This window comes from Podarcis muralis, chromosome 9, assembly GCF_964188315.1.
Source record: "Podarcis muralis chromosome 9, rPodMur119.hap1.1, whole genome shotgun sequence".
NCBI lineage: Eukaryota > Metazoa > Chordata > Lepidosauria > Squamata > Lacertidae > Podarcis > Podarcis muralis.
In genome coordinates this window covers 77,356,754-77,384,403 of record NC_135663.1, presented here as the reverse complement: position 1 = coordinate 77,384,403, position 27,650 = coordinate 77,356,754, and the positions used below count along the sequence as shown (strand labels likewise).

General features: G+C 45.2%; 2 protein-coding genes across 3 annotated transcripts in view; one reads left to right on the top strand and one right to left on the bottom strand.

The window, feature by feature from the left end:
* Window positions 1-25: 25 nt before the first annotated feature.
* FKBP4 (FKBP prolyl isomerase 4) lies at window positions 26-20,473 on the bottom strand. The gene is made up of 10 exons (XM_077934466.1): window positions 20,171-20,473; window positions 12,031-12,175; window positions 10,779-10,921; window positions 9,813-9,933; window positions 8,931-9,087; window positions 8,629-8,719; window positions 6,311-6,394; window positions 3,586-3,771; window positions 1,392-1,631; window positions 26-695 (listed from the first exon to the last, which is right to left on the bottom strand). Exons 1-10 carry the CDS (start codon window positions 20,276-20,278, stop codon window positions 603-605), a joined length of 1,368 nt encoding a protein of 455 aa, XP_077790592.1. The 5' UTR covers window positions 20,279-20,473; the 3' UTR covers window positions 26-602.
* A 6,312-nt stretch (window positions 20,474-26,785) lies between these two features.
* The window catches only part of CSK (C-terminal Src kinase), a 73,076-nt gene continuing 72,211 nt past the window's right edge, over window positions 26,786-27,650 (top strand). Inside the window, exon 1 of one of the 2 annotated variants that reach the window (XM_028743442.2) lies at window positions 26,786-27,320. The gene's annotated coding sequence lies outside the window, so the exon portion shown is untranslated. Of the gene's footprint in view, window positions 27,373-27,650 lie in introns of both variants that reach the window. The other variant, XM_028743443.2, reaches the window with a different exon arrangement.

Here is a 27,650-nt window from a genome sequence, read left to right as displayed (position 1 = left end):
ACATGGCATCTACTCGACACTTCCCTCTTTTCTTTTGGTACTTTATTGCTCAAGCTTTGGACCTCACAGTCTTAATCTTCAGCAATGTGCAAAAGGGGAGGCATTACAAGAAAGGTGACAACACTTGCCCATGGGAGAAGGATGCTTGTGTTGACAGAGGAAATAAGACAGGATGAGGCTATAGTAGAAGGGACATAGTGGTTTTGTTTGTTCATAAGTCTCCCATACGATTACCTTATTGTGGGTAAGATGATTACTTTAAAAAAAAGGCCAAAGAAACAAAGTGAAGAGTGGGATTTGGGATTAGATTAAAGTGGAACCCAAGAGAGATGTCAGTGAAAAAACAAAATGGAACTAAGGAGGAAATGATCCTGATAGAATTCCCAAGATCAAGAGCAACCAAGTCAGAATGCATGATTGAATAAATAACGTCCCTAAGATTACTCCAGGTCTGCTCTGCAACTCACATTTCCTATGCAGGCAGACATAAAGCAGCACCATAGCCCCAGCCCCTGCCTCTTATTCAATCAGATAGAAAAATAAAGGTCTAGTTCACTGGAAATTCTTCAGTTTTACAAAACTAACAGAACTGCATTTCAGCTTCAAGCTTCTACATCATCTGCTTTTTCTTCAACTCCATTCTGTTTGTCATCTTTCATTTCTGTCTCTTCTCTGCAGACTGCATCAGCTTCCACCTACGGAAAAGATATGGCAGAGGAGAATACGGTAAGAAGGAATCTCACCTCTTAAGTTGCTTGAGTGTTATTAAAGCAGGGTTCCCCAGTTTTTGATACAGTAATCTTCTAAACCAAAGGAATATATTCCAAATTGAAGAGTTATGAAACAACTAACAGAGGGCTTAAATCAGGAGCTGTCAACCTTCTGAGGCCTGAGAGCACATTTTAATTTTTGAGCAAGTGCTGCAAGTACCATCTCCTATGATCACTTCCCCCCGCTCCCCTGGATCAGCTCCCCCACCCAAAAGGAGAAAGTGGGTCACACACTTCACTTTTCCAAGGGATCTGAATAGAAGTTGGATCCAGTAGATGTTCAGCACATAGAGCTGAAAGATGGAATGGGAAAGAGTGTCCCTCTTCCAAATTCTTCCTGTAGCTTAAGGTACTTTTTCAAGAGAGGAAAACGTAAGCACCCTCATCTCATGACCACCCAGGGAGTTGGGGACTTAAGAGGGTTTAAAAGTAAGGAATGGCTTGGGAGCACCTAAATATGTTCCAAGAGGAATGTATTTTAGGAAAACTGCTGAAACACTGACAATCCATAGAGAAAAATGAAATCACCCTCTTATAGTATACAACAGTTTGGGTGAAAACGAGACTATTTTGTTTACTGGTGAAAACGTAGGTGTGATTCTGCAGAACGCTCCTGCTTACCTTTGCTTCCTTGCCTGCAAGTCTTTGAAACATGTTGGCATACATCTTTTTTTCTCTCTCATGCTGCTCACGGATCTTTTGCTGACAAATTATTAGCTGCGCTTTGGCTGCTTTGTTGCTTGGGTAGAGCTGCAGCACCTTCTGGAAATCTGCTCTGGCTAGTTCATAGTCATTGACAGCCAACTCAGCCTCCCCACGGCGGAAAAGGCCTTTCTCGTTGCTGCTGTCTAGCTCCAGAGCCTGGCAGGCAGGTGAGACAAGGTAAAGAAAAAATATTAGTAAAAATATCCAAACATCATCATGAGAACATACAGCTAGTCATCTCTGGTGCTTTTGAAGCATGCACTTAAAGGAAATGTTGTGTTTCAACACAAAATGGAGTATAATGTACTTGTTATAACCTAGGCTCACAAAATGTGGTGAAGACCTCCAGTAAGAGACCTAAAACGTCTTAAAGGTTTATGTGTGACAGATACAGCTCAGCAGCCTTAGAGAGGGAGGGGATGAGATACAGCAGCAGCCTCACTTATCCAAAGAAGGAGGGAGGGAGGGAGCAGCAGCAAAGAGAAAAGAGGAAGAATGTGCTTGCTTGGGGGACTGGGAAGAAAAGTATTGATACCGAAAAAGAACTGCTCTGCTGCATGAGGATATTTTAGCATTCTGTTCTCAGCAGTGACCAGCCAGATGATCAGCATGAATCTCTTCCCCTGATGCTTCTATTTGCTCCTTGGTCTTCCAAAGTATAGGTTCTGCCATTATAGTTAGTATGGGTGGAAAGACCTCTCCTCTGTCAATCTGCCTTCTCATTATTTGACTCCATCTACGCTATTCACGAGGGATGCGGGTGGCGCTGTGGGTAAAAGCCTCAGCGCCTAGGGCTTGCCGATCAAAAAGGTCGGCGGTTCGAATCCCCGTGGCGGGGTGCGCTCCCGCTGCTCGGTCCCAGCGCCTGCCAACCTAGCAGTTTGAAAGCACCCCCGGGTGCAAGTAGATAAATAGGGACCGCTTACTGGCGGGAAGGTAAACGCCGTTTCCGTGTGCTGCGCTGGCTCGCCAGATGCAGCTTTGTCACGCTGGCCATGTGACCCGGAAGTGTCTCCGGACAGCGCTGGCCCCCGGCCTCTTAAGTGAGATGGGCACACAACCCCAGAGTCTGTCAAGACTGGCCCGTACGGGCAGGGGTACCTTTACCTTACGCTATTCACAACTCACTCACAAGGTGCGATGGCCAATAGCTTAGATAGATTCAAGGTAAAAAAGATTAGTCAAATTCATGGAGAAGTGGTTTATCAATGGCTAATGGGAGGCAAGGGCCTAAACTGGGTACGGTGCAGTTGCAAGCATCTTCTCCCAAACCATTTTAAAGCAAAAGCAAATTTAAAAGCAGCTTTTGGATGTTGAGAATTGAACGGCCAAAACAAGAGTTTGGGGGAGAAAGTGGCTGCTTAACTTTCCATCTCTGACTGTTTTTCGGCTCACCACCCTTTCCCACTCGAAATAGGTCGGGTTGGAAAGGTATTCACTGAGTGACTTTCAGCCATTTCCCCACACAAATGCCCAGATTACAAAGGCTGTTCTTAGCTTCCCGCCTCCCCTTCATTTAGTTTTACAGCAGTTGGGGAGTGGGAATATGTTGGGGGAAGGGGTGTTCTGAGGCAGACAGCACACAATCTGCCTGGGCATCCATTCTGTAACTAGTGGGGTTAGGGCAGTTTTAGGGGCTCAATCATGCTTTGGAAAGCTGTTCACATATGACACTAGTTTGTTTATCCTCTTCTATATCAGCATAGAGGTATCTGCACATACTGGGGATACTATAAGAGAAAAGAAAGGAGACAAAGGCTAAGCTAGTGAGTTCTTCTCAAGTTCCCCTACTTGGCACAGGCCATGAATATACAATTAATAAAAGTTTTATGGAATAGCATTCCCATTTCCAGCTTTTGCAACTCGGTTTTTCATGTCACAGGAGTGCAGCAGCTGCTGTGCTAGCTGGAAAACCAACTGGTCTGAAAACGGCTTCACAAATAAAAGGATTTAATTATTTTAAACCCACATACACACTATATCACCAGTCCAATAAAGGGTACCATTTGGGTACCCTTTGCACATCTTCAATCACAGCACGGCCCGGGAAGCTTGTTATTACTGGCTGACACTCCTGCCTGCATTCCTGGATATCTAAAGTGCTGCTTACTTTGTTGCAGTTCTCCAAGGCCTGGGAATACTCCTTCAGCTTCAGATGGCACATGGCCAGGTTCAGATGGGCAGCAAGTCTCAAGCTCTCGGCCTTTGCTTCCTCTGCATCTGAGAGTCCTGTTTCATGTTCCAGCCATGACACTATCTTCTTGTATTGTGATGCTGCCCGTTTGTATTTTCCCTCCTGGAATGCAATCAGTGTGGCATCAGACTCAAATGGATTAGAGGGCCATATTCCCTACCCAGCAGATCCCCAGCAGGCAGGCTGACATAATGTCACCATTATGTTCAGCTGAAGCTAGAATAGGGCAAAAATTCTAATGTAGCTTTAGTTGCAGGTAGCCGTGCATGGTTAGTTGGGCAGAACGTGAATTCTACCTCAAATCATGGGACGTGGGTGGCGCTGTGGGTAAAAGCCTCAGTGCCTAGGGCTTGCCGACCGAAAGGTCGGCGGTTCGAATCCCCGTGGCGGGGTGCGCTCCCGTTGTTCGGTCCCAGCGCCTGCCAACCTAGCAGTTCGAAAGCACCCCCGGGTGCAAGTAGATAAATAGGGACCGCTTACTAGCGGGAAGGTAAACGGCATTTCCGTGTGCGGCTCTGGCTCGCCAGAGCAGCAATGTCACGCTGGCCACGTGACCCGGAAGTGTCTCCGGACAACGCTGGCCCCCGGCCTCTTGAGTGAGATGGGCGCACAACCCTAGAGTCTGTCAAGACTGGCCCGTACGGGCAGGGGTACCTTTACCTTTTTATGATTGTGGAAAGGAAGCATTAACCAGGTGTCTCAGGAAAGCTAGACTATCACGCTCATCATCTCTGACAACTGGCTCTGCCGACTTGGGCTGACAGAGGTTGGAATCCAATATTTGGAAGGACACGTTTTTTCCATCCCTGCTATCAATAGCTCAGCTCAACATATTGCATATCTATCTCTTGTTGCACCCACCTCTTCCCTAGCACTCATGGCAATTATGATATATTCCTTGACTCCTTAGTTTCTCATTGCATAATGGACAGAGTGGCATTTAACGCTAATCCAATTTACAGTGTAGATCAGGGTAGATAAAAGGTACATTGGGATTTACTAGTAGATCTCTGGATGATTTGCAGTAAGTCAGCAAGGATTTCTGACTCCCAATTGCTTAACACTTGGTTGCATGGACCAACTAAAAAAATAATTGCCACAGAAGCAGAGTAGTGTATGTTCCTCAACTGTTCAGCTTTGTTGACAATGTTCGGGACCTTAAATGACACACTTCTGGCACAGGAAGACCAAAGTGAATACACACAGCATAGGGGTGTAAGGGAAAGGGCTATCATTGCTCTCCAAAATATCTTTGCAACAATGAATTAAAACACTGTTTTTAAAAAGACAAAAATAGATGGGATAGTATTGTTTAGTAGTGGCTCCCCTACCGGGATGGCCTCTGACAGTACATGCATCTTTTACATTCTTGCTGGATAGCTGTGAGTTTGCCAGGAGTGCCAGTGCTTAGACCAATTCCCACACTGTTTCAAACTGACCTGAAGCCAGTAGGAATTTACAGGCTATAAGAGAATTCAAGGGGATCTCTCTCATACTGCTTTGTGGGATCTCCCACCTTGATGCCCAACTCTGAATAAGATCACAAGCACCCTCTAGATTCACCTAGGGTGATTCAATATGCTTTCATGGGGTCAGAGAAGATGAGGAAACAGAACGCTCATGGCCCATTAAAGGGGCTCCCTGTTCTGATCCTGGTCCTCTCCCACCTTATAAAAATGAAGATGATGGCCACTTGGGCTGCCATCCCATCTGGCTGGATGCCCCCCTAAGGACAACTAACTGTATCACTCCTAGGACCATGGGAAAATCCTTGCTACCCATGTTGAATGAGGGTCTTATATCTATCTAGAGTGGCCTCTAGTTAAAAAAGACAGAGGAGGGAGTATATGGCCTATAAGGCCACAAAAGCCTCTTGGATGCTAGAAGGCACGAATTAGCTGAGTGGGAGAGGACCATTCCTTGTCTCTTAATATTAAAGATTTTAAGCCCTGCCTTCTGCTGTAGGGGCACAGGAGTTAACCTGCCTTCCCTCAATGGAGTACAAATGTTGACAGCTTTATTCCTTTCAAAGTTGTAGTATTTATATTCTATGCTATCATCTCAGCCTATCCAACAGGTGTCAGAAATTTCACTGCTGTAGGCAGGGCTGTCTTAAGCATATGTGGCGCCAGGGTGGCGGAGCTGGCTCGGTCACCCCCAAACTCGTGGCGTAGAGCCACCTGCAACAGCAGAGCCCGCCACAGTACTCTGACCAATGGGGGGGGGGGGTTCTTCCCCAGACTCAACTCTCAGGCCCCGGACTCTTGGCCTCGCGCCCCTGAGGGCCCGGCACCCCTAACACCTATGGGTAAGATGGCCCTGGCCATAGGCAGAGTACAATATAGATTAATAAAGCTTTGAAAACTTTGTTGTACATCACACTCAGGTAGATTTTGGGGCACTAGAATGAGCTAGTGAAACTATGGGCCTCACTTTTATGACTATGGTACCTATAAGCAAGTTTCAGCATTGGAAACAGTTTCCTTCCATTCCAACATACAGTGCTTTTAGTCATCAATAATCCAAACTCCAATCATACACCCATACCACAATTTCAGAGGAATGCAAATCAAAAGATATGGCATACTCAACATTACTTCAGTATCTGCCAGGGGTGTTTGAAATCCCCTATTACACTCACTTTGAAATACTGAGTGCCCTTTTCCTTTGCAATGGACCCTTGTTCCAGCTTTTCATTGGTGTTCATCTCCCACGACTCCTTAGCCTGTCCAGACAAAAAAGAAACCAATCAACGGGGTGCTTTTTTGAAGACAAGGCATCTATGGAAGAATGGAAGCGTAAAGTGGAGAGACACCAGGCAAGCAGATACACATGTCAGTTTACTGCCTCTACTGCTGGCCATAAACCACACACTGACGATGTGGCACAAGAAAATGGAAGCAGCAAGCAAGGGTAACCTGGTCACCACATTCAGGGCTGGTTAAATGCAAGTCAGAGGAAAGTACATCTCTTGAGCTATGTCTGTACGTCTCGTATGCCGATGCTGCACACAGCAGAAATTTAGCATTTAGCGCCTTGCTGTCCCTTCTTTTATTTTTGGGTCTTCTCCCTATACAGTATCCCAAAACATCAGATTGCGCTATGCTGTTTTTATAGCTTCTTGATCTATCTGCAACGTGGTTCCCTGTCGCAGCCAAAGTGCAACAAAGCATCTTTCCAGTGGTCTTCTCTCAATTATGTCCAATGGAAAAAATAGAAATTGGGGGCATTGGGTTTTTATGAACTATTTTCTTTTAAAATACCGAGTAAAATAGTTTCTAAATACAAGGTTTCAAAATTTTGTTTTACCCGCCCTTTATGTCCTCCGAATGATTTCTAATAATTATGTAAGACAGTTTTCTGTGAAATCCATGGAGATGAAATTGAAAGCTCAAATCAGAAACTACTGATTTGAAATGTGAGGTGATAATATTTCAAGGATATATTATTTATTACTTAACAGTGCAACTGCATCCATGTTTACTCAGAAGTCCTACTGAGTTCAATAGCACTTGCTCCAAGGTATACAACTACAGGATTGCAGCCTAAATTTGACAACTGCTATATCATATAATTTAATTTTATGTGTGATAGAGAAGACAGTTGTAGAATTCCTTTCCCAGGGAGATCTACCAATCTCCCTTTCTTCCAGTTTTTAGACAAATGCTGAAATGTGACTCTTGTCTTTTGTACAGAATACCTTCCAGCCACACAATAGCAACCCCCCCCCCCAAAAAAAACACACCCTTCCATTCTCCAATGCAGGCATGCAAGAGGCATGATCACAGTTCAATGACATACTTCACCCTGGTGAAAACAGTTAAGAGGATGCATAACAGGGTTCATGTTGGTGTGACCTGGGGAGAGCAGACATGGCTCTGGCTTGAAAAGTGATGCGTCTCCTTTACTCACTGGCCGCCTACTAAGGTACATTCCCTGTGCTGTTGGGCTGGCGAGGTAAGTGTGGGAGAAACTTGGTTTATGAAGACCAAGGAAAGGGGTTTGTGAGGGTCCTGGCTTTGGTGTGAGGGAACGGGTTCAGCAGCCTCCTGCCTCCTAGGTTCAACAGACCTCTGCTCCAGTTCCTCAGACATTAACCCTAACACTTCTGATTCGTATATCCTCGTCACTGAGTCATGACACCACCATTCCACAGTGAGACTAAGACTGGCAGGGAACCAGCAGTATCAGCTGGAAATTCCTCTAGAGCATTCAGGTATCAATCAGAAAGGAAGATGGGATTAAGAGCAACCTTGATTTATTAATTTTTTAAGAAAACTTTATACATTCATTAAGCATAATTGTTTTTGGCATCCATCTGTCTCGAAAGACAATGGAGTATGCCTCTGGGGGTGAAGCCAAACCAGTGTTCAAAACTAACTGGGTGCCAGTTGCATTTTGCAACCCAAGAGCGCCCCCTTTGCAACCAAGTGGAAATTTCCTGCCCCAGAGTTTGCAACTGATATCTCACACTGTGGGAGAGAGTGAGGGAAACATTCCTGACTGACTACAAAAGCTGAAAAGCTGTCACCAGCTATTGAGCTTCTGGCCTTCCCTTTCAATGCTGCTCTCCACGAAGCCTTTTGATGTGCTGTGGCTTTCCATTGTGGAACGATGTGCCTAGCTGGCGGTATCAAAAACCCACCCCCCAAACAGGATGAGGCCATTCCCACCCTTCACAGGGATTCCAAAGGTTGTAGCAGCAGATTTTTAAAACCATCCCCACCCTAACCTGCTCCAGATATATTACAACAAAAAACAATAGTAATTTCACATGGAACAAATAAGTTTAAATCAATATAAATAATAAAACTTGGGAAAGTATATTGTAGCTTCATTTTATGCAAGTTATTTCACTAAATTTCTATTTCTTTCGCCACACACATCCTGTCATGGATGGATTAACGTGAACCCTCTTTCTATCTCCTTTTCATTAGAAGAAACCCCTCCTTTGCTTACCTTTTCAAAGCTTTTAAGTTTGATTTCATACTGTAGCTCTGCATCTGGAGGGATCTGAAATTTTGGTTTCCCAGCACTTCCAAAACCATAGCTGTGAAAGAAATGAGACGCTTCTAAGATCCAGATCTGCTTATTTTTCCTCCTTCGAAATCACCCACCTCTAAATAAGGGACGCCATAGGACTGTCTACAGATATACCCAATCCCCAAAGCTGAGTCTATTTGCAGTGGCAACAATAGGGTGTGCCTCATGCACCCAAGAAAGTGGCGTTTCAGGACTGCTTCAAAGCAAGGCGTATATACCTGGGCTTGAGATACACCACGGACTCTTCCAACTTATCCATTTTCTGAAGTGCTTTGTCCACGCCAGGAGGAAGGTCATAGTTTTCTCCCTCTCCTACTTCAAACCGCAGCTCCCGTTTGTCAAATAGTCTGTCTCCATGCCGACCTTCCACCTCAACTGATACAAAAAATGGCATGTTTAGACGGGATTACTGGGATTATATATATTATCCTCTCTCAGCAGTTTAAAGCACTATATCAATACTAAGCATGATTATCTAGCATGGTATGAGAGGAGACAGGGCTATAGTTACTTAATACAGCCAAACCATGCCTTTTAGGATGGCTTGCAACACAGTCAACAAAAAGTAATGGTACACTAAAATTCCAGATTATTAAAGCAGTTAACAATACAACATTAAAAATAGTAAAAGCCGAACAATTATAAAAACTCAGCACCATAAAATTACCCAAACATGGACTGGAACAAAAATGTCTCCATATGCAATTTCTGTAATCCCTAACCATCAGCTATGCTAGCTGGGACTGATGGTAGTTGAGGGGGGACCTTTGGAGGGCCACATGTTCCCCATTCTGCCAAAGCCAACAAAGAAAGGTCTTTTCCTGGGAACAGTCTTCCAATGCAGGGTCACTATAGAAAAGGGCTCATCTCTGATGCCTGTTAGCCGAGACCAGGAGAGCAGGACTTCAGATACTAATTTTAACATAATGCCATTTTCTTTTCTTTTTTTGGAAGGAAGTTCTTTGATAACAGAACAAAAAACTTTTAGTTTAAGGAGTTAATGCACTTAGAAACTTATTCACGCTCCCAAATGCATAAAAAGTGTCTGTTACGGGACCTGCCTCAACATCCCCATCCATCATCTTTTTACTGCTACTTACTCTCCACCATAGCTCCCTCGTTGGGTTTGGAGTAGCCTTCTCCCTTCTTACGAATTCTTCGGATAATTCCACCATCTTCATCATCTGTGAGGTCTTTGCCCTTGAACTCAAACAGCTCTATCTAGAGGAATGAACAAAATAATGCAAATTCAGATTTAGCCCATGGTGAAATTCTGAAGAGTTGACTTTATCACAGAAAAGTAGGAAGAAAAGTAGCATTATCTGTTGTTGTTGTTGTTGTTATCATTATAGATTTAAGTAACCCTCTTTTAAAAGCAGGGTGGGGGTGGGGAATTGAAACAGATACTGTAATTTGAACAGGTATGATACCAAATGAAGTTAAAATAAAAATGAACAAGGAAAAAACCAATGAATTCTTGAAAAGCCAGTCCACTGACCAGAACGATGAAAGGAGTATTCAGCTAATGCAATATTGGAATGGGTACCTAGGAGAATGCCTCTTCCCACTTGAGTCCCTTTCCATTACCACATGCTAAGACCATCAGTTCTGCTTCACATGGAGGTGCAGGAAGGCAAAAGGCAGAGCCCTCAAACTGAACTCTCTTTTCAGCAGCTTCTCTTGCAGATTGTATGGCTGACTAAACCATTTTTACTGGAAAGACATTTTGAAGACTCTAAGATTCTCTGTTTTAATTGCATTGAGATCTTTTACTCTATCACTTGGTCAACTTTTCTGTTTTATTTCTGAATTTTGTTTTATACTTACAGCAGTAAACTTGAATGAATAAATCTGTTATTTCATTTCTTACAACAAAGGTCTGGGCCTGTACTCTTCAAATATTGTTCTGTTTTCGCCAACCAAGTCCCATATCTACAGGGACTCATTGATTCTGCTGCCTTTGGCACCAGCTGTTCAGCTTTTAGCCTTGGCAAACATGTACAGCTGCTTTGGACAGCAGTTCTCCTGCTTCTGCTACAGATGAAAGAATAGCCTCCCTGGCTTACCTCAAAAATCAGTGTGGCATTGGGAGGTATCTTAGGGGGGCTGCCAGCAGATCCGTAGGCATATTCTGGTTTGCAAGTTATTTGACAAAGTTCTCCAAGTTTCATAGTTCCCACAGTGATGTCCCAAGCTTTGATGACTTCACCTAAAAAGAAGAATTTGGCCACATTACTAAAAAGCAAGCACCTGTAAGAAGCTGCTGTCATCAGTAGTCATTTATCCACATTCTCTCTGCTAGCAAAAAGCAAAGACATTGCAGGTCACAAACTCCAACTGAACTAAAGAATCAGGACACCTCTCTGACACTTGTCTATCCATATTAGGAATGTTGAAGAAGAAAAAAGTGAAAAGGAAGTTCACAAATTATGACTAAAAGTACTGGAATACTTTAAAACAGGGTTTCTCAAATTTGGAACTCCAGCTGTTTTTGGAAAGCTGATCCCTGATCATTGTTTCTGCTAGCTAGGGATGATGGGAATTGTAGTCCAAAAACAGTAGGAGACCCAAGTTTTGGAAACCCTGCTTTAAGAGAACAATAATTGTGGCGGGTAATTTAAAACAACAAAAATTGTAAGCTCAGTTCTGCTGTCACAGCAATAGAGACTAGAACAGAATGTGGACTTCAGAACCTTCTTCTCTCTGGAAATAGGACTTTCTCCCAAAGATCTCTAGAGGTATGGCTGATACTTCCTTTTTCCATCAATGGAACCTCGTCCATGGCAGCAGGGTAGAATAGGTACTTAACTCTGTCCCAGAAAGCTGTTTTTCCTGCTCCAAATAACCACCCTCCATTCAAGATGATTTTACCTCTGCAGAGATCCAGATATGTATTTGAGGCATTAAACATAAAAAATGGAATTCTGCTGAGGGGAAATAATTGGGTTCACCTTAAGAACCTCATCACTTCTATGCTCAAAACTGTCCCTCATCGTATTAGCTTGATACATTTCTATTTAACAGAGCAACAAGTGAAAATAGCCTGTGTGGCATTCCTGACAAACAACAATTGTGAAAGCAAACCTGCATATGCTATTGTGGCTTCTATTCAACTGTATTTATGAAACTACATAACAATTAAATTCTGTTCCCATAATGAGAAGGCAATTATGTTCCCATAATGAGAAGGACAACGAACATTTTACACTGCAACTTAAGAAGAGGATCAACATTTAATATGGAATATGCAATGCATCATTTTTAAAAAATGCTATTGAAGAGATCATGTTATTGTGTACAAGGCATAGAACACACTACCTTTGCCGAAGTCAAACGAGAACTTGTCCTTTCTGTCCCGGCTTGAGTCAAACTTTGTGCCATCTAGAAGCCACCCACTATAGTGAACAGTCACTTTATCACCAATCATGGGTGATTCTGTCCCTGTCCCTTCTTTCTTGATAATCTGTAGTGGGGGAAACAAAACAATATTTATATGAACTACTAGGAAGCCATGCTACCCTAAGAAGTAAACCAAGTTTGTTAAGAAAGATTTTACAGATTGCTGTGGCAATGCCATCTGATACTAGTTTACCACTTACAGCATTTTATTCATTCAACAAGTGTTAAAGGGTTGTACTTCACTGTTCTTGAATGTAATCAACACTGCAAAATTCCATTTCCTGCTGTTAAAGATTTAAGACATCTTGACTGCAGCTAACGGCACCTCTAAGTTACTAGGCTTCAGTTCACAAACCCTCACTATAAAATGAGATTTTGTGATCAGATCTTCTGCATGAGAAAATTGTGATGATAAATACAGTACATAAAACCATATTAAAGAAACTAGCAACGCTCCCTTCTCTACTTAGATCATTCCGCTGTCAGAGCTTCAGCTCAGTTTTATAGTGATGTTTAATCCACCTTTGAACTATTCAGGAATTACAAATGTTTTTGGAACAGCACAGCTGTTAAATGGACATCTGTCCAAGTAGAACCCTCTAACATGACTCTTCAACTATGACTGCTTTATACAGTCAGTATAGTCAAACTAAGAACTGGATCTCATGTAAATGGGAGAAAAGTACAATGTTTGTGCCTTGTACATTTTTTTCTAGGGGTGGTATCATAATTTAATTTCTGCAAAACTCTACAAAGTAGGCTAAACTAAGATTGACTACCACAAGTGAGCTTCATGGCTGTGTGGGGGCCATGGCTGTTCTGGGACATGAGTTGAAGATTTCCACAAACAAACTCTACAGCAACTGATCCCCTCCCCTTGCAAACTTAAGCAACTCATGATTACTATTACACAGGTTCATCAGCTCCAAAAAAAGTTATTCTTCACTGACTTTTCTCCAGACTGACAGGTGTGCACATAGAGAAGGAATGCATGTACAAAAGGAGAACTCTGTCATCACCAGCTTCAGCACTAAAGACGTGCCAGCAGCCAGAACTGCTGGATTTTTTCAGTGTGTTCCTTAAATTTAGTGTTTATCAATTAGAATAAGCACAGAATAAATTCTTTTTTAAAAATCAATTTTTATTGAAAGTTTTCCACATAAGATACAATAAAAATCACACTAATTTAAACAAGAAAAAGTTGGGGGGGAAGATGAGCAAAGGAAGAGGAAAATGAACTTACAAAGTCCTCTATCAAAATTCAGTCTTAACCCTTATTCCACACACAGAAAAGTGAGCCCTCCCAGCTCTCACCTGGGAGCCTCACCCTATTCCCCCAGCCTCTCACTCTGGGAGATCCTATTTTCCTTGCCCCTCACAGAGGGCCCTTCATCCTGAGAAAGGGAACTTCAAATTACCGAAAAAAACATAAGTATAACAAGGAGGAGGAAAAAGAAAAAGGAACCGTAAGAAAGATATAAAACAGTTTAAAAAGAAAGAAATAGGGAGAGCTTCCTATTCCCTGTCTTCCAATTATACTAAGCATACTAAGTTCTGTTTCCACAATCCATGTTAATAAAAGCAGAACTCTTACCCTCTTCTGTTTTTGTGCTCACATTCATTAACACAGGTAAGAGTTTGGGAAACAGCAGGTGCCATTCACTCTGGTATCTACAAATTTGGTGCTTTCTGGGAATTTTTAAGGTATTCAGACTCACTCAACCAACTGCTCTTTAAACATCTGTTTCACGGCGAAGAAAATATAGTAAGGAATAAATAACCCACAGAGAATGCACTTGCTTGCTTGAAGGGTTTGTTTGTTTATTTAAAAAATATTTGTATGCCACTGTATCATGATTGACATATATATCAATCAAAGGGCTTTATAAATCAATACAAGAACCTTGAACCTGACTCAGTTGCAGATAGGCAGCCAGGGCAGCTCTTTTAACAATGGTGTCACATGTTGCCAACCAGCAGCTCCCAGCAGTCATCTGACCACCACGTTCTGCACCAGCTGGAGCTTCCAAACCAGACGCCAGGGCAGCCCCACATAACAGCACATTTATATCCAGCTAGGGGGATGCAGGTGGCTCTGTGGTCCAAACCACTGAGCCTCTTGGGCTTGCCGATCAGAAGGTCAGTGGTTCGAATCCCCACAACAAGGGGGAGCACCCGTTGCTCGGTCCCAGCTCCTGCCAACCTAGCAGTTGGAAAGCATGTCAAAGTGCAAGTACAGTGGTACCTCGGGTTACAGGCGCTTCAGGTTACAGACTCTGCTAGCCCAGAAATTGTACCTCGGGTTAAGAACTTTGCTTCAGGATGAGAACAGAAATCACGCGGTGGCGGCGCAGCAGCAGCTGCGGGAGGCCCCATTAGCTAAAGTGGTACCTCAGGTTAAGAACAGTTTCAGGTTAAGAATGGACCTCCAGAATGAATTGAATTCTTAACCCGAGGTACCACTGTAGATAAATAGGTACCGCTCTGGCAGGAAGCTAAAACAGTTTCTGTGTGTTGCTCTGGTTTTGCCAGAAGCGGCTTAGTCATGCTGGCCACATGACCTGGAAAAACTGTGGACAAACGTCGGCTCCCTCGGCCAGTAAAGTGAGACGAGAGCTGCAACCCCAGAGTTGTTTGTGACTGGACTTAACTGTCAGGGGTCCCTTTACCTTTTATAGCCAGCCAAAGCATGGACAACAATGGCCAGGCTATTCACGCCCAGGAATGGCGCTAGCTGTCAAACCAGATGAGGCCGGTAAAAGGCCTTCCTAGCCCCAGAGGACACCTGGGCCTCTGTTGACAAAGATGTATCCAGGAGGATCCTTCAGAGGGAGTGCAACCCCATCCAGAACTTGCCAATCTCCCAAAATGGGAACCACCCATCAAAAAGGGACACTGGTGTCTGGGAGAGAGGCATAGGGGTTTGGAAATTCTTCCGCTAGCTGCAACTGACAGAAGATAATCACATGGTGATTGCTAATAGCCAAATAGCCTGGCTCTTAAATCAATCTGGAGATAAGACTGATCTGGAAGTTAACCTCAAGACGCTTGGATCAAAGCCATTTTTCTGCTGTCTATGCCCCGCAGTTTGCATAAAAGTTATAATGAGCTGTCAAGTCGGGGAGAATGCCCTCATGCCCAAACACCACATAATCACCTTATAAGAAAGAAAAGAACTGCACCCTCTCTTTTTAAAACCCTTCAAAATATGTTAGGGACAGGAAACTGTAATGGGAGACCAGCCCCCTCCATCTGCTGGGGAAAATCTATAATTTGAAAATCTGTGAGTACCACCGTCTGTTGTGGAAAAAAACAATAAAGATCACAATGGACAGTAGGAAAGGAATTCCTATATCCTTATATAGGAGGGATGTATGGAATATATCAGAATATATTCCTATATTCTGATATCCTTTTTTTGTTGTTCCCTGCCACTAAACAACTCGAGAAACTGAAAGTGGAAAAAAGACCTTGGTTCTCAAATGCCTTGGCATTCAAAAACCTTGGTTCCCAAACACTGAAAACCCAGAAGTAAGTGTTCCGGTTTTCGAATGCTTTTCAGAAGCCAAATGTCCAATTTGTCGGCTATTGTTTCCTGGGCACCTGCACCAAACAGAAGCTGTGTCTTGTTTTTTGAACATTTCGGAAGTCAAACGGACTTCCGGAACAGATTAAGTTTGGTGCTTTTGTTTTTGCTATTTATTTTTTTTGGTGTTTTTGTTTTTGAGGCTTTTTTTGGTTAATTTGATTTTGTGACTGTGTGGAACCCAGTTCAGCTACTGATTGATTGATTGTGTGACTGCTGAAATAGATAAAAGCCCCCCCCCCATCCAAACAGTGCAGGTAAGAAAAAAAATTAAATTAAATTTTTATCATCTACAATACTGCATTATTTATTTTATAGTACATTGTTTATTGCTTTCATTTTATGAATCAATGGTCTCGTTAGATAGTAAAATTCATGTTAAATTGCTGTTTTAGGGGTTGCCTTTAAAAGTCTGGAAGAGATTAATCCATTTTGCATTACTTTCTATGGGAAAGTGTGCCTTGGTTTTGGAATGGGCTTCCAGAACGGATTAAGTTTGAGAACCAAGGTACCACTGTATTGCCATACAGGGAGTCTCGTTTCAGTCAGGAGGGGAGAGGTATTCTAGAAGGAGAAGTTAAGAGGGGTGTGGTGACCCCCTGAGTTTGTTATACTGCCAGAAGTAGCTCAGGAGTGTGATTGGTAGAAGGTTGGGAAACTGACAGAAACTGACCTTGTTTAAGAACAAAAGCATTTAACACCTATGCCATTACATTTTAAGAAATTGAAGTAACCTAACTAGAAATAAGTTGAACATTTACTTTCTAGTCTAGAAACCTGTAACACCTAACTGAAGAGTAGTAACTGAAAATAAGCAACTGAAGTTTAAAAGCTGTGCATTTACTACTTTGTTTAGAACCCTGTAGCATCCACGATATTTGGCATAATTATTAAGTTAATCATTTCCTGACACATCATTTGTTCTGCCAACTTTGATCTGTAAAACAAATCTTTCTTATTTGTTCAACTTCTGCCTGAGTCTCAAAATTTTACCTTAGATAGCCCGTGGAGGATTTTGAGCATGGTGTTACACAGAGAGGTGGGATCTGCTACATTTTGATGGTTATGGGGTCTACGGAGGGGCGTTTGCTGCAATTGCTGGAACCAACAGTGGCAGTGGGACACTACAGTGGTACCTCAGGTTACATACGCTTCAGGTTACATATGCTTCAGGTTACAGACTCTGCTAACCCAGAAGTAGTGCTTCAGGTTAAGAACTTTGCTGCAGGATGAGAACAGAAATCGTGCTCTGGCGGCACCAGGAGGCCCCATTAGCTAAAGTGGTGCTTCAGGTTAAGAACAGTTTCAGGTTAAGAACGGACCTCTGGAAAGAATCTTATTCCTTGGGAGGTTTTTAAACAGAGGGTTGGATGGCCCGCTGTCATGGGTGCTTTGAGATTCTTGCATTGCGGGGGTTGGACTAGATGACCCTTAGGATCCCTTCCAACTCCTATGATTCCGTATAGCAGCCCATTCCTTTACCATTTGATCTGTTCTGTTGTCACAAAACAAAATCCTAGGCCTTTTTTGACTTTTTTCTCCCTAACCCCCTTTTGGGGAGTATAATCTTTAGAAATCCAGAATTTAATTTTGCAAAATAAGATTGCTTCCATGCTATTGAATTTGAAATAACATCCTTTAATCATTATGTTTTTACAGGAAATTCTGATGACATCAGCAATGTGTTATATCCTGGTGATTCCCATGTTACTTTTCCATCCTTTTAAAAACATTTTGGGCAATTTTTGTCTTAAAACACAATTGTGGCACCAGCCTGCATAATGAAGACTGGTGCTAGAGGCTTTTCAGAGCTATTGTTCCTTAATTAGTAGCTTCTCTCTTGCCCCTTCTTACCTGCTCATGTCTCTGTGACTCCTCAATTGACTTGAGTTGGTCAGTTTTCAGAAAAAAAGTGACTTTTAATCAAGGGATAGAGTGACCGAACAGTTATCAACGCTCAGGCAGCTTCTGAGTTAAGACTACAGTGGTACCTCTGGTTACGAACTTAATTAGTTCCAGAGGTCCATTCTTAACCTGAAACCATTCTTAACCTGAGGTACCACTTGAGCTAATGGGGCCTCCCGCTGCCGCGTGATTTCTGAAATCATCCTGGGACAAAGTTCTTAACCCGAGGTACTACTTCCGGGTTAGTAGAGTCTGTAACCCGAAGTGTTTGTAGCCCGAGGTATTTGTAACCCAAGGTACCACTGTACTGAAATGCACTGTATGATGGAGCTATCCTTGAAGACAGATCAGAAACTGCAGCTAGTGCAGAAAGTGGCTGTGCAACTCTTCACTGGCTGCTAGTCTGTTTCTGACCCCAGTTCCTGGTGCTGCCCTTTAACACACTAATCTAAAACAACTGCAATAAAAAAGGCACAGTCCATATTCCCTAGAAACTGTTGGATGCCTTTCAAGCTCTGGGTTTATTTTGATGTCTGCAGTTTTAAGGGATATAATTTCAGTTTAAGGCACGTGCGTCTTAGTTTATGTCATTCCACAAAAGACTGCAGTGGTTAACTTTTAGTTTCATTTTCAAAATGTGATTCACAAAGGTTCATACTTGTCAGGTGTCATAATATCACTACAAAAGGCACACTGATGAAGAAATCAGACTTGGATCTGAACTAGATCAAATCCCAACCTCTGTAACTTTTGGTGAGTCAACTTCAATTTCTATCTTAAGAACAGTAATATAAACAGCTTCTTACAATAAAGATAATCCTATTTCTTTACTGCCCTGCATCTGAAGATCACAGAGCGGCTTACAATAGATTGCAAATACTTTGCTTGTTTAATTTGCAAGCAATAATTGGAAACAGAAATACATCAATCGTCCGTCCGCGTTTTGTTTTTTGATTTCTACTAATTTTAAGGAACCTATAAAATATAAGTTTAAATAAAAGCTAAAGCAAAACACAACGTTCCTTTGCTACCACCCAGAGTGGTTCAGCAACCAGAGGCATATGCAACTCTCCTTCCTGCTCACAAGGGACTGTATTCTGCACAACAAAGAAAAGGCTTCTCTGTGGTCTGAACTATTTTATTCTAACACAGAAGCCGATATGTAACCACTGAGAAGAATCAAGCCTCTTATACATGATGTGATCTGGTAACTGACTACCCCTCCGGAAAGTAGTGTTGTAGAAAACTTGAGTTGGTCACGGCAGGGCCTACCTGTGTTAAGTGGATGTTAAAGAAACATAAGGTACCACCAAGAGAAGCAATTATACCAACCCTCTTCAATATGCACTTCATTCCTTTGCAAGTCATGTCTTAATTTAGGTGTCACTACCCCCTGTGGGTAAAACCTCAGCGCCTAGGACTTGCCGATTGCATGGTCGGCAGTTCGAATCCCCGCGGCGGGGTGCGCTCCCGTCGTTTGGTCCCAGCGCCTGCCAACCTAGCAGTTCGAAAGCACCCCCGGGTGCAAGTAGATAAATAGGGACCGCTTACCAGCGGGAAGGTAAACGGCGTTCCGTGTGCTGCGCTGGCTCGCCAGATGCAGCTTTGTCACGCTGGCCACGTGACCTGGAAGTGTCTGTGGACAGCGCTGGCCCCCGGCCTCTAGAGTGAGATGAGTGCACAACCCTAGAGAATATCAAGACTGGCCCGTACGGGCAGGGGTACCTTTACCTTTACCTTACCCCCTCATCCATCTATACACACTCAGTGGTCTGAAGTGATCCATGCATTCCAGGAAAAAATAAACACCAAGCTCCTGTGACCTGTGAGGCTGCTCCCTGGGCGCATTATCTTGCCAAGGCTGCTTACTGAGTTGGTTTTTATCTGTTACACCTCCTTATCCTGCATAGTATTTTACTGCATAATGTTTTTGTTTCAGGGTAATACTGTGATTTCAATTTGTTGTAAGCTGCCCCAAGTGATTGATTAGATATCTATCTATCTATCACTTGGGGAATATACATGTAGGGTGAATAAAATCAACAGTATCTAACAGGGTGGCCACTTAGTGACAGGTAAGAACAGCTATCTTGGGAATACAGAAATTTAGGGAGGGAAGTGACTGTGTAGGACGGGGGAGACGCACATCGTACCCTTATTCTCATGTTGTAAAAAGCGCAGACCAGGAAAAGTTGCTGGGATACAAATCGGGGGGCGAGAAGGGCATTCTGCACATGCTCAGAGGCACTCTGCTGCTACTCCGCAAGTTCTTGAGCCTAAACACTGAAATGGATTTGAAGCCTCCCGGGAGCAAACTGAGCAGCGTCTCCCTCCTCCGCATGCCTCGGGCACCTTCCAGACCACCTTCTGCTACACTCAGGGCGCACCTTCCCGGGAATTCCCTGGGCCTCGCCTCCCGGGCGAGCGGGGGCGGCGCGCGTGCTTCCAAGGCCTCTCCCGCTCTCACGTGCGGGGCGGCGGGAGGCCTCACCATGGCTGTCCTACTCCGCGGGGCTCTTGCCAGGCTTTCCCCGCCGCAGGCCTCGGGCGCGAGCTCGGGCCGCTTACCTTGAGGACTCCGCCGTCGCGGCCGGGGGTGACGTCCACGGCCGCCGCTTCTCCCTCCTGAGGCGGCGCGGCGCTCATCGCCTCGGCCTTGCCCTCCTCGGCGGTCATGGCGGCTTCCGCGGCTCCTCGCCGGCGGGCTGGCAAGCACGGGCCGCTTCTCTCCCTCGGCGATCCGGCCGGAGCAGCAGCGGGGCTCGCCAGGCGGCGCTTGGCGGCAACGGCGGTGGCGGCGGCGGGGCTCCTCCTCCTCTGTCGAGGCGCTGGGCCTGCTTCCTCTCGCCTCTCCGCTCGGCAGCCGGGCCCGCGCTCACCTCTCGAGCGCCCCCTCGGACGGGCGGGCCGAGCGGAGGAGGCGGAGAAGTTTCCAGAAAGGGAGGCGGCGCCTGAGGGAGCCCAGGCCGCGGCGGCGGCGGCAGGAGAAGCCGCGGCGGGAGGCGGGGAAGCGCCCGCGTCGCCCCCGCGACGGGCTGCCTGCCTCGCTCGCTCGTCCGCGCCCCTCTGAGGGCTCCGCCGCAACCTGCTTGTTTATTTATCTCGTGAAATTTATGCGCCGCTTGAGTGTTCTATCGGAAACATTTAGGGTTGCCTCTTAGGACCCCAAGTCCATGATGGGTCACAGGAGTAGAGCTTTTGTTTAACAGAGACCCCCCCCCCCCCGCCCGGACTCACAACAAAGGTGTGTGAGAACTTTAAAAGCAGAACTTTCCAAACTTTCCCCGTCGGTGACACACTTTTGAGTCATGCACCATTTCGCGACACAGGAGTTCTGGGAGGCAGTAAGAATCAGTAAAGTATGTACGGGGTAAAGCCCCTCTGGCTAGCAAGGCCGCTTTTATACCTCAATAATAACTTGATATATACCATTACTGTACTGTGTATTTTAGGTCTGTGGACCACAATAAAGCTATGTATGTGTGTGTAATTCAGTTTTACTCAGTGTTTGCATGACACACTTACACCCTGCAGCCGGCACACTAACATGTCACGACACACAATTTGGAAAGCTCTGTTTTAAGACTTTAGAAATTGCCCAACCGCTAACCCAAAGACCACCTATAAGCATCATAACCAGGTCACAGAAAGAGGTGATCTACAACATAAATTTGAGAGTGTGGCTTGTCTGGTGTCTGTTAAGTGACCTGATAGCTTGCTGATTGCCTTATACTGGACAGACAGCCATCTTATGAAATGGTAAAATACTTCAGTTTTTGAATCCATTGTCCCAGACCTCCCATATACATGTAAGAAGTTTTATTTATTTACATGGCATTGTTGGCATTCATCTGTCTTGGGACACAGTGGAAGAGTGTGCCTTTGCAGGTGAGGTCAGGCTGTTGGAAGTTTGCAGTACCTGCTGAGGTTGTAGAGACCAATTTGGGAGAGACATGTTTTGTTGCAGGTGAGGCAATTGAAAGTGCCCAGTTCTGTTGCTGCAGATACACCATGATGTTTTGTCTCTCTACTCCCTCCAGTGGTCATTTCTCCTCTGGTCACTGCTAGGGATACATGGCTGCCTATCTCTAGGCACTGTGGTCATCTGCAAGGGATTCCCACATTGCAGGGTTGATGTTGCCAGCCTTCATGTTGTGGTTGCAGACATCTTTGTAGCACAGAGTTGGCCTGCCAATTTGCCTTGTGCCTGTAGTGGCGAACTTTCTTGGGAATCCTGCCATCTACCATTCTGTGGACGTGACCAAACCAGCGTAGAAGTCGTTGAGACAGGAGTGCAAACATTCTAGGAATGTGGGTTTAGAAGAGCATATCTTTATTTTGACTTCTGTCCTGCCATGTGATACCCAGAATCCTCCTGACACGGTGCATGTGGAAGGCGCTGAGGCATCGTTCATGACGGTTGTAAGTTGTCCACGACTCCCATAAAGCAGCGTGTTCAACGCGTAAGCCTAATAGACCTTCATCTTGGTATTGGCTGTTGGCATCACATTTTCCCATACCCTTTGGGAGAGGCGATTGCCAAAGCTGCCCTACCAATATGCTTGCCAAGCTCTGCGATGGTGGAGAGATTGCTGGTTATGCTTGGGACCCAGGCAGAGAGAATTGTCTACCACCTCAAGCTGCACATAGGAAAGTGAGAATGGGGTGTGAGCACTTTGTACCCCAAATGCTGTTCTCTGGCAATTCACCCTAAAAGGGTGAGAACCACTCAGAAACAAGCAAAATCCCATCAGTGCTCAGATGGAGCATAAGGTCCTAAAAAAGGTGAAAGATGGGTCAGAAAAGCCTGAAATGACAAAAACAACATAAAAGGGAAACCCCCTCAGAAACCCCCAGATTCTGACCAGTGCAGAATGCCGAGAAGCAAAATGTCCAAGAAAGCAGAACACGCTGAGAAACAAGCCAAATCCCACAAATGGTGAGGAATGCTCAGAACAACCACTAAGTCACAGAAAATATAAAAGGTGGTCTGAAAAACGCAAATAGCCAGAAGAAGTGACGAATGACCAAACGCCCACAGAAATGTGCAAAATCCGACATATATTGAAGAACGGTCAAAATAACCACAGAAACCCATAAAAAGTTAAATATGCAAAATACCAGAAAAAGTGCAGAATGGTCAAAAGCACAGAGAAACAAGTAAAATGGCAACAACTTGTCAAGAAGAATCATCACAATAGATTCTCAGAAAGGCTGAAAGATGGGCTGAAAGACCAAACATGCCAGGAAAAGTGGAGAATGGTCTGATGGACCAAAACCCCAAAGAAAGGGGGAACACGTTCAGAAACAAACACAATCCCACCAATAATGAAGAGTCTTAGAAGAAATGAAGGTGATCAGAAAGACTCAAAATGCCCTTCACCACCATTCCTGAAAAATGGTGAAATAAACCAATTTTTGTGGTTTTCCGTTCTTCTCAGGGTGCTATTATTTTTCATGCACCCAATTCTTCTGAGCACTCTTCAGTACTGGTGGGATTTTCCCTAAGTGTGTTTCTCTTATCAGGGACTTTTGGGTTTTTAATAATAATAATAAAATAATAAAATTTTATTTATATCCCGCCCTCCCCAGCCAAAGCCGGGCTCAGAGCGGCTAACAACAGTAAAATAATACAACAACAGTAAAATAATTTCTGACTCTCCTTGCTTTTTCTGGCATTTGGGTTTTTCCAGACCATTTCCACCTTTTCTAGGACTTTATGGTTTTCCCAAGCTTTCTTGATTTTTGTGGGATTCAGCATGTTTCTCAGTATGTTCTGCTTTTCCTTGTACCTTATACATTTTCTGAGCATTCTTCAGTACTGATTAAATTGTGCTTGTTTCTGAAGATGTGCCCGCCCCCCGGCACCTTTTTGGTTTATCTGACCATTCTTTACCTTTTGTGGCATTTTGGGCTTTTCTAACCATATTCCACCATCAAATGCGGCCTGCTGAGCAATATTGGACCTTGTCACCTAGCTTGCATGTCACAGCCATCAGATGCGGCCTGCCATGAAGCAAGGGACCCCATTGCCTAGTTCGCAGGGCGGTGCACACCGTCACCCAGCATGCAGGGCATGGTGAGATACGCACAGCAAACGGCAAACACAGCCTGCAGCGCAATATTGGACCCGTCTCTGAGCAACATAGGGCGGGGTGCACCATGCCTGCTCAACATGGCCTTCTCTGTGTTGAACAACGCCGTCATCTGTCATGCAGGGCGGAGTGCACTGAAAATCTGCAAATGTGACCTGCCACATGATATTGGACCCTGTCACCCTGCATGCAGGCCAGGGCATGTCACACCGACTGTTGGGAGTTGTAGTTCAGCATCAACTGCAGCACTGAATTTAGGGTGGTACAGATGGTACAAAATTGAGAAGATCCATTTGGGGGCACCTCTCCCTGTCCCAGGAATGGTGAACATGTGGCCCTGCTCAGCAGCATTCAGTTCTGAAACCACCTACTTTTGCAAAAAGTTTAGAGAAACTCATACAAATCCTAACCCCATCTACATTTTAACGTTTATTTCTCCATGGATCCTCAGTGGCGCTTAGTGCCGACAGAGCTGCTGCTGTTTCAAGATCCTGTTTTGCATGTAGGCTTATGAACTATAATCAACCTACAGAAAGAAAAGGCATTCATCCATCAGGCAATCCATACTTACCTGCTTAGCCAAAATTCCCTGCAAACCAGGCAAGCAGGCAGATAATATATCCTATTCCCAATCTGCATAAGAGCACATGGCCCTCACGATGCTGAACTACAGCTCCCATCCTCCCTGACTAGTGGGCTATGCTAGCTGGGGATGATGGGAGTTGGAGTACAACAGTCTCTGGCAGGGCCATAGGGTCGCCATTCAATTGGGTTGGAGGTATGTTCACCATCTGCAGATAGTTCATTACATTAACTGGCTTAGAATAGTAGAATTGTAGAGGTACACAGGACCCAAAATGCAACCCAGTCCAATCCAGTCCTGCAATGCAGGAATTGCAGCACTCACCTTGACATATACCGGTACTTAGGCCTGACACCAAATTAAATATATCCAAGGCTGCAATCCTATATAGCACTTACCCAAGTCACTTAAAGGAGCTTACTTATCAGGACACAGCAGTAGATGGCATGGTGGAATGTCACTGCTCATGTGTGGTCCATGAAAGCTTATGCCATAATGTTAGGCTTGAATGTGCCACATGACATAACGTGCCACTTGTTGTATGTATGTAGATATAGATAGATAGATAGATAGATAGATAGATAGATAGATAGGGTCACTGGATTGATTAATCAGGGTACACTATTTTCGTCAATTGAAAGTTAATTGTTTCTGTTTTTTATAGCAACGAATTTTAACTGATTCATTAATCTAATGTTGCAGCTTGACTTCTGCTCTGCATCTCTTTATTACACCTGAGAAATGGCAATAGTAAAACCTTCAATGGTAAATCAGAGATGGGAAGAACTCTTCTTCTTCGGCGATCACTCGTAGCTGAGTAAGATTGTCATCCATAAACACAGTTTTAACAATGAGTCTGTAAGTGACTGTGGAGGCCAATTATGGATCCACACATCCTTCCACAGTGGGGACATTGGTTTCTGGGTAGGAGTTGATCATGGTGTGGATTTGCCAAGCGTGCCTTCCTCTTAGCACATTTCTGCCTTGCGTCCTGAGTTTGAGTGTATCAAAGCCCATGACACCTTTAGTAAAGGCTGTTCTCCAACTGGAGCACTTGCAGGCCAGTGTTTCCCAGTTGTCAGTGTTTATACTACATTTTTTAAGATTTGCCTTGAGACAGTCTTTACACCTCTTTTGTTGACCACCAGCATTACACTTTCCATTTTTTAGTTTGGAATAGAGTAGTTGCTTTGGAAGATGATAATCAGGCATCCAAACAACATGACCAGTCCAATGAAGTTGATGTTGAAGAATCATTGCTTCAACACTGGTGATCTTTGCTTCTTCCAGTACACTGATATTAGTTCGCCTGTCTTCCCAAGTGATGTGTAAATTTTTTTGGAGACACCGTTGATGGAATCTTTCAAGGAGTTGGAGATGGCATTTATAAGTGGTCCATGTTTCACAAGCATATAGTAAGGTTGGTAGTACAATAGCTTTGTAAACAAGCATTTTTGTTTCCCTGCGAATGACCCGGTCCTCCAACACTCTGCACTTCAGTCGGGAGAAAGCTGCACTTGTTGGTAATAACAAGGTTGTGTGCTGCACATATAGTTAAAAGGACTCTAACCCAGGTGGGACTGTAACTCTCATCAGCCCCAGCCAGCATAACCAATGGTCAGGGGAGCTCATCCAGCAACACCTTAAAGGGCCAAAGATTCCCCGTTCATGTACTGCCAACTGAGAGCCAGTGTGGTGCAGTGATTAGGATGTTGGACTAGGACCTGGGAGAGACCAGGGATCCAATCTCCACTTGCTGGCTCAGTCACTTCTCTCAGCTTAACCTACTTTGTAGAGTTGCTGGGAGGGTAAAATGGGAGAGCTCCTAATAGGAAAGATGGGATATAAGAACATGTTTGTTTAGAGAACCCTATGAAGACACATTGAATGTGTGTATATGTATGTGTGCACTGATGTTATCTTTGGAATGTTTTAAACAGGTTTCTTCACTGATAATTTTATTGTTTTTTGTTCTCTTTGTAAACTGCTTTGAGGTTGTTTTTTTAATACAATCAAGCACTGTATAAATTTTATGAAAGAAATAAAAATAATAAGGAAAACCTAATGAAATAAATAGAAGCTCCTTGGCTTGTTGATCACCCATTTCTTCCAAGGCACTTACAAAGAGGTGTCTGGTGAGTCAGCCACACTCAGAGCGCACCCAATGAAATGAATGGTCATGAAGAATGCATGTCCACTAATTTCAGCGGGTCTACTCTGAGCGCAACGGAGTCGGATGCAACACAGAATATTCTATCCCTAGTAGCAACCCCGCACTCTGGCACAGCCCGCCGCAAAGCTTGTTCCCCGAGCCTGGCTACACCGCCTTAGCGGCTCAATGGGAGAGAGCCCGAGCGCGCCGGCCCGGCAGCTCCGCTTCTCCTCTCGTCCGGCAGGTGACGCGCTCCCTCCGCCGCCGGCTGGGAGGGACCTGCTGCCGAGAGGGCTGGGCGGGCGATGGTGGGAAGGAAGGAGCTGGGGCGGCGCAGGCGCCGTAGGACCGCTCGGGGCTTCCTCCCTCTCTCTCTCTCTCCCTCTCTCTCTCTGTGCAGCCAGGCCCTGCGAGGCTCCCGGCGGCGGCGGAGCTGGGGCGCGGAACGAGAGCAAGCGGTGGTGGGATCCCGCGAAGGACGCTCGCCTTCCTCGCCGGGGGCCTCGGGCGCCGCTCCTTCCCTCGCAGCCGCCGCGCCGCTTCCGAGGCTGCAGCGACGCGCCTGGAACTCCGGCGGCGCCAACGTTCCAAAGGGAGCCGGCGGCGTTCGAAATCGGAACGTTCGCGGCGGCGGCGGCGCTACATTGTTTCCCCGCCCCCGCCCCGGGTCCCGCCGCTGCTGCTGCCCGAGCGCCCCTCCCGCCCGCCGCCTTCCTCCTGCTGCATCGCCGAATCTCCGCCCCCGCTGCTGGGACCCCCTCCGGCCCTCGGAGCTGCCTCCTCCGCCGGCCCTGTGGCCCCGGGGGGCTCTCCCGCTGCATGGACTAACCCCACAGCGGCTCGCCGAGACCAGCCGGGCCGCCGAGGCAACACGGAGCCTGGAGAGAGGTGAGCAGCGCGGATTCCTTGCCGCCCCACGGTGCGTTGTAGGGATCTAAAGGTTCGTGCCCCCCGCTTCCTCGCAGGCCGCCTGGAGAGGGGCGACTTGCCCATCCTTCCTCACGCCTTTTGATGGCGCTTTGTAGGCGGGTGGGAACTCGGGGGATATTCCACTCAAGTGACTAGTCCCTGGGGAAGAGCCGTGGCGGGGGGGGGGGGAGTGCATCACACCCACCAAAGCGATCTTTCCCACGTAAGGCTTCCGAAAAGAAGCCGAGGGGAAGTGGCTGGCAGGCCGTCCGTCCGATCAGCCTCCCCCAGCCGCCCCAGGGTGCGAGG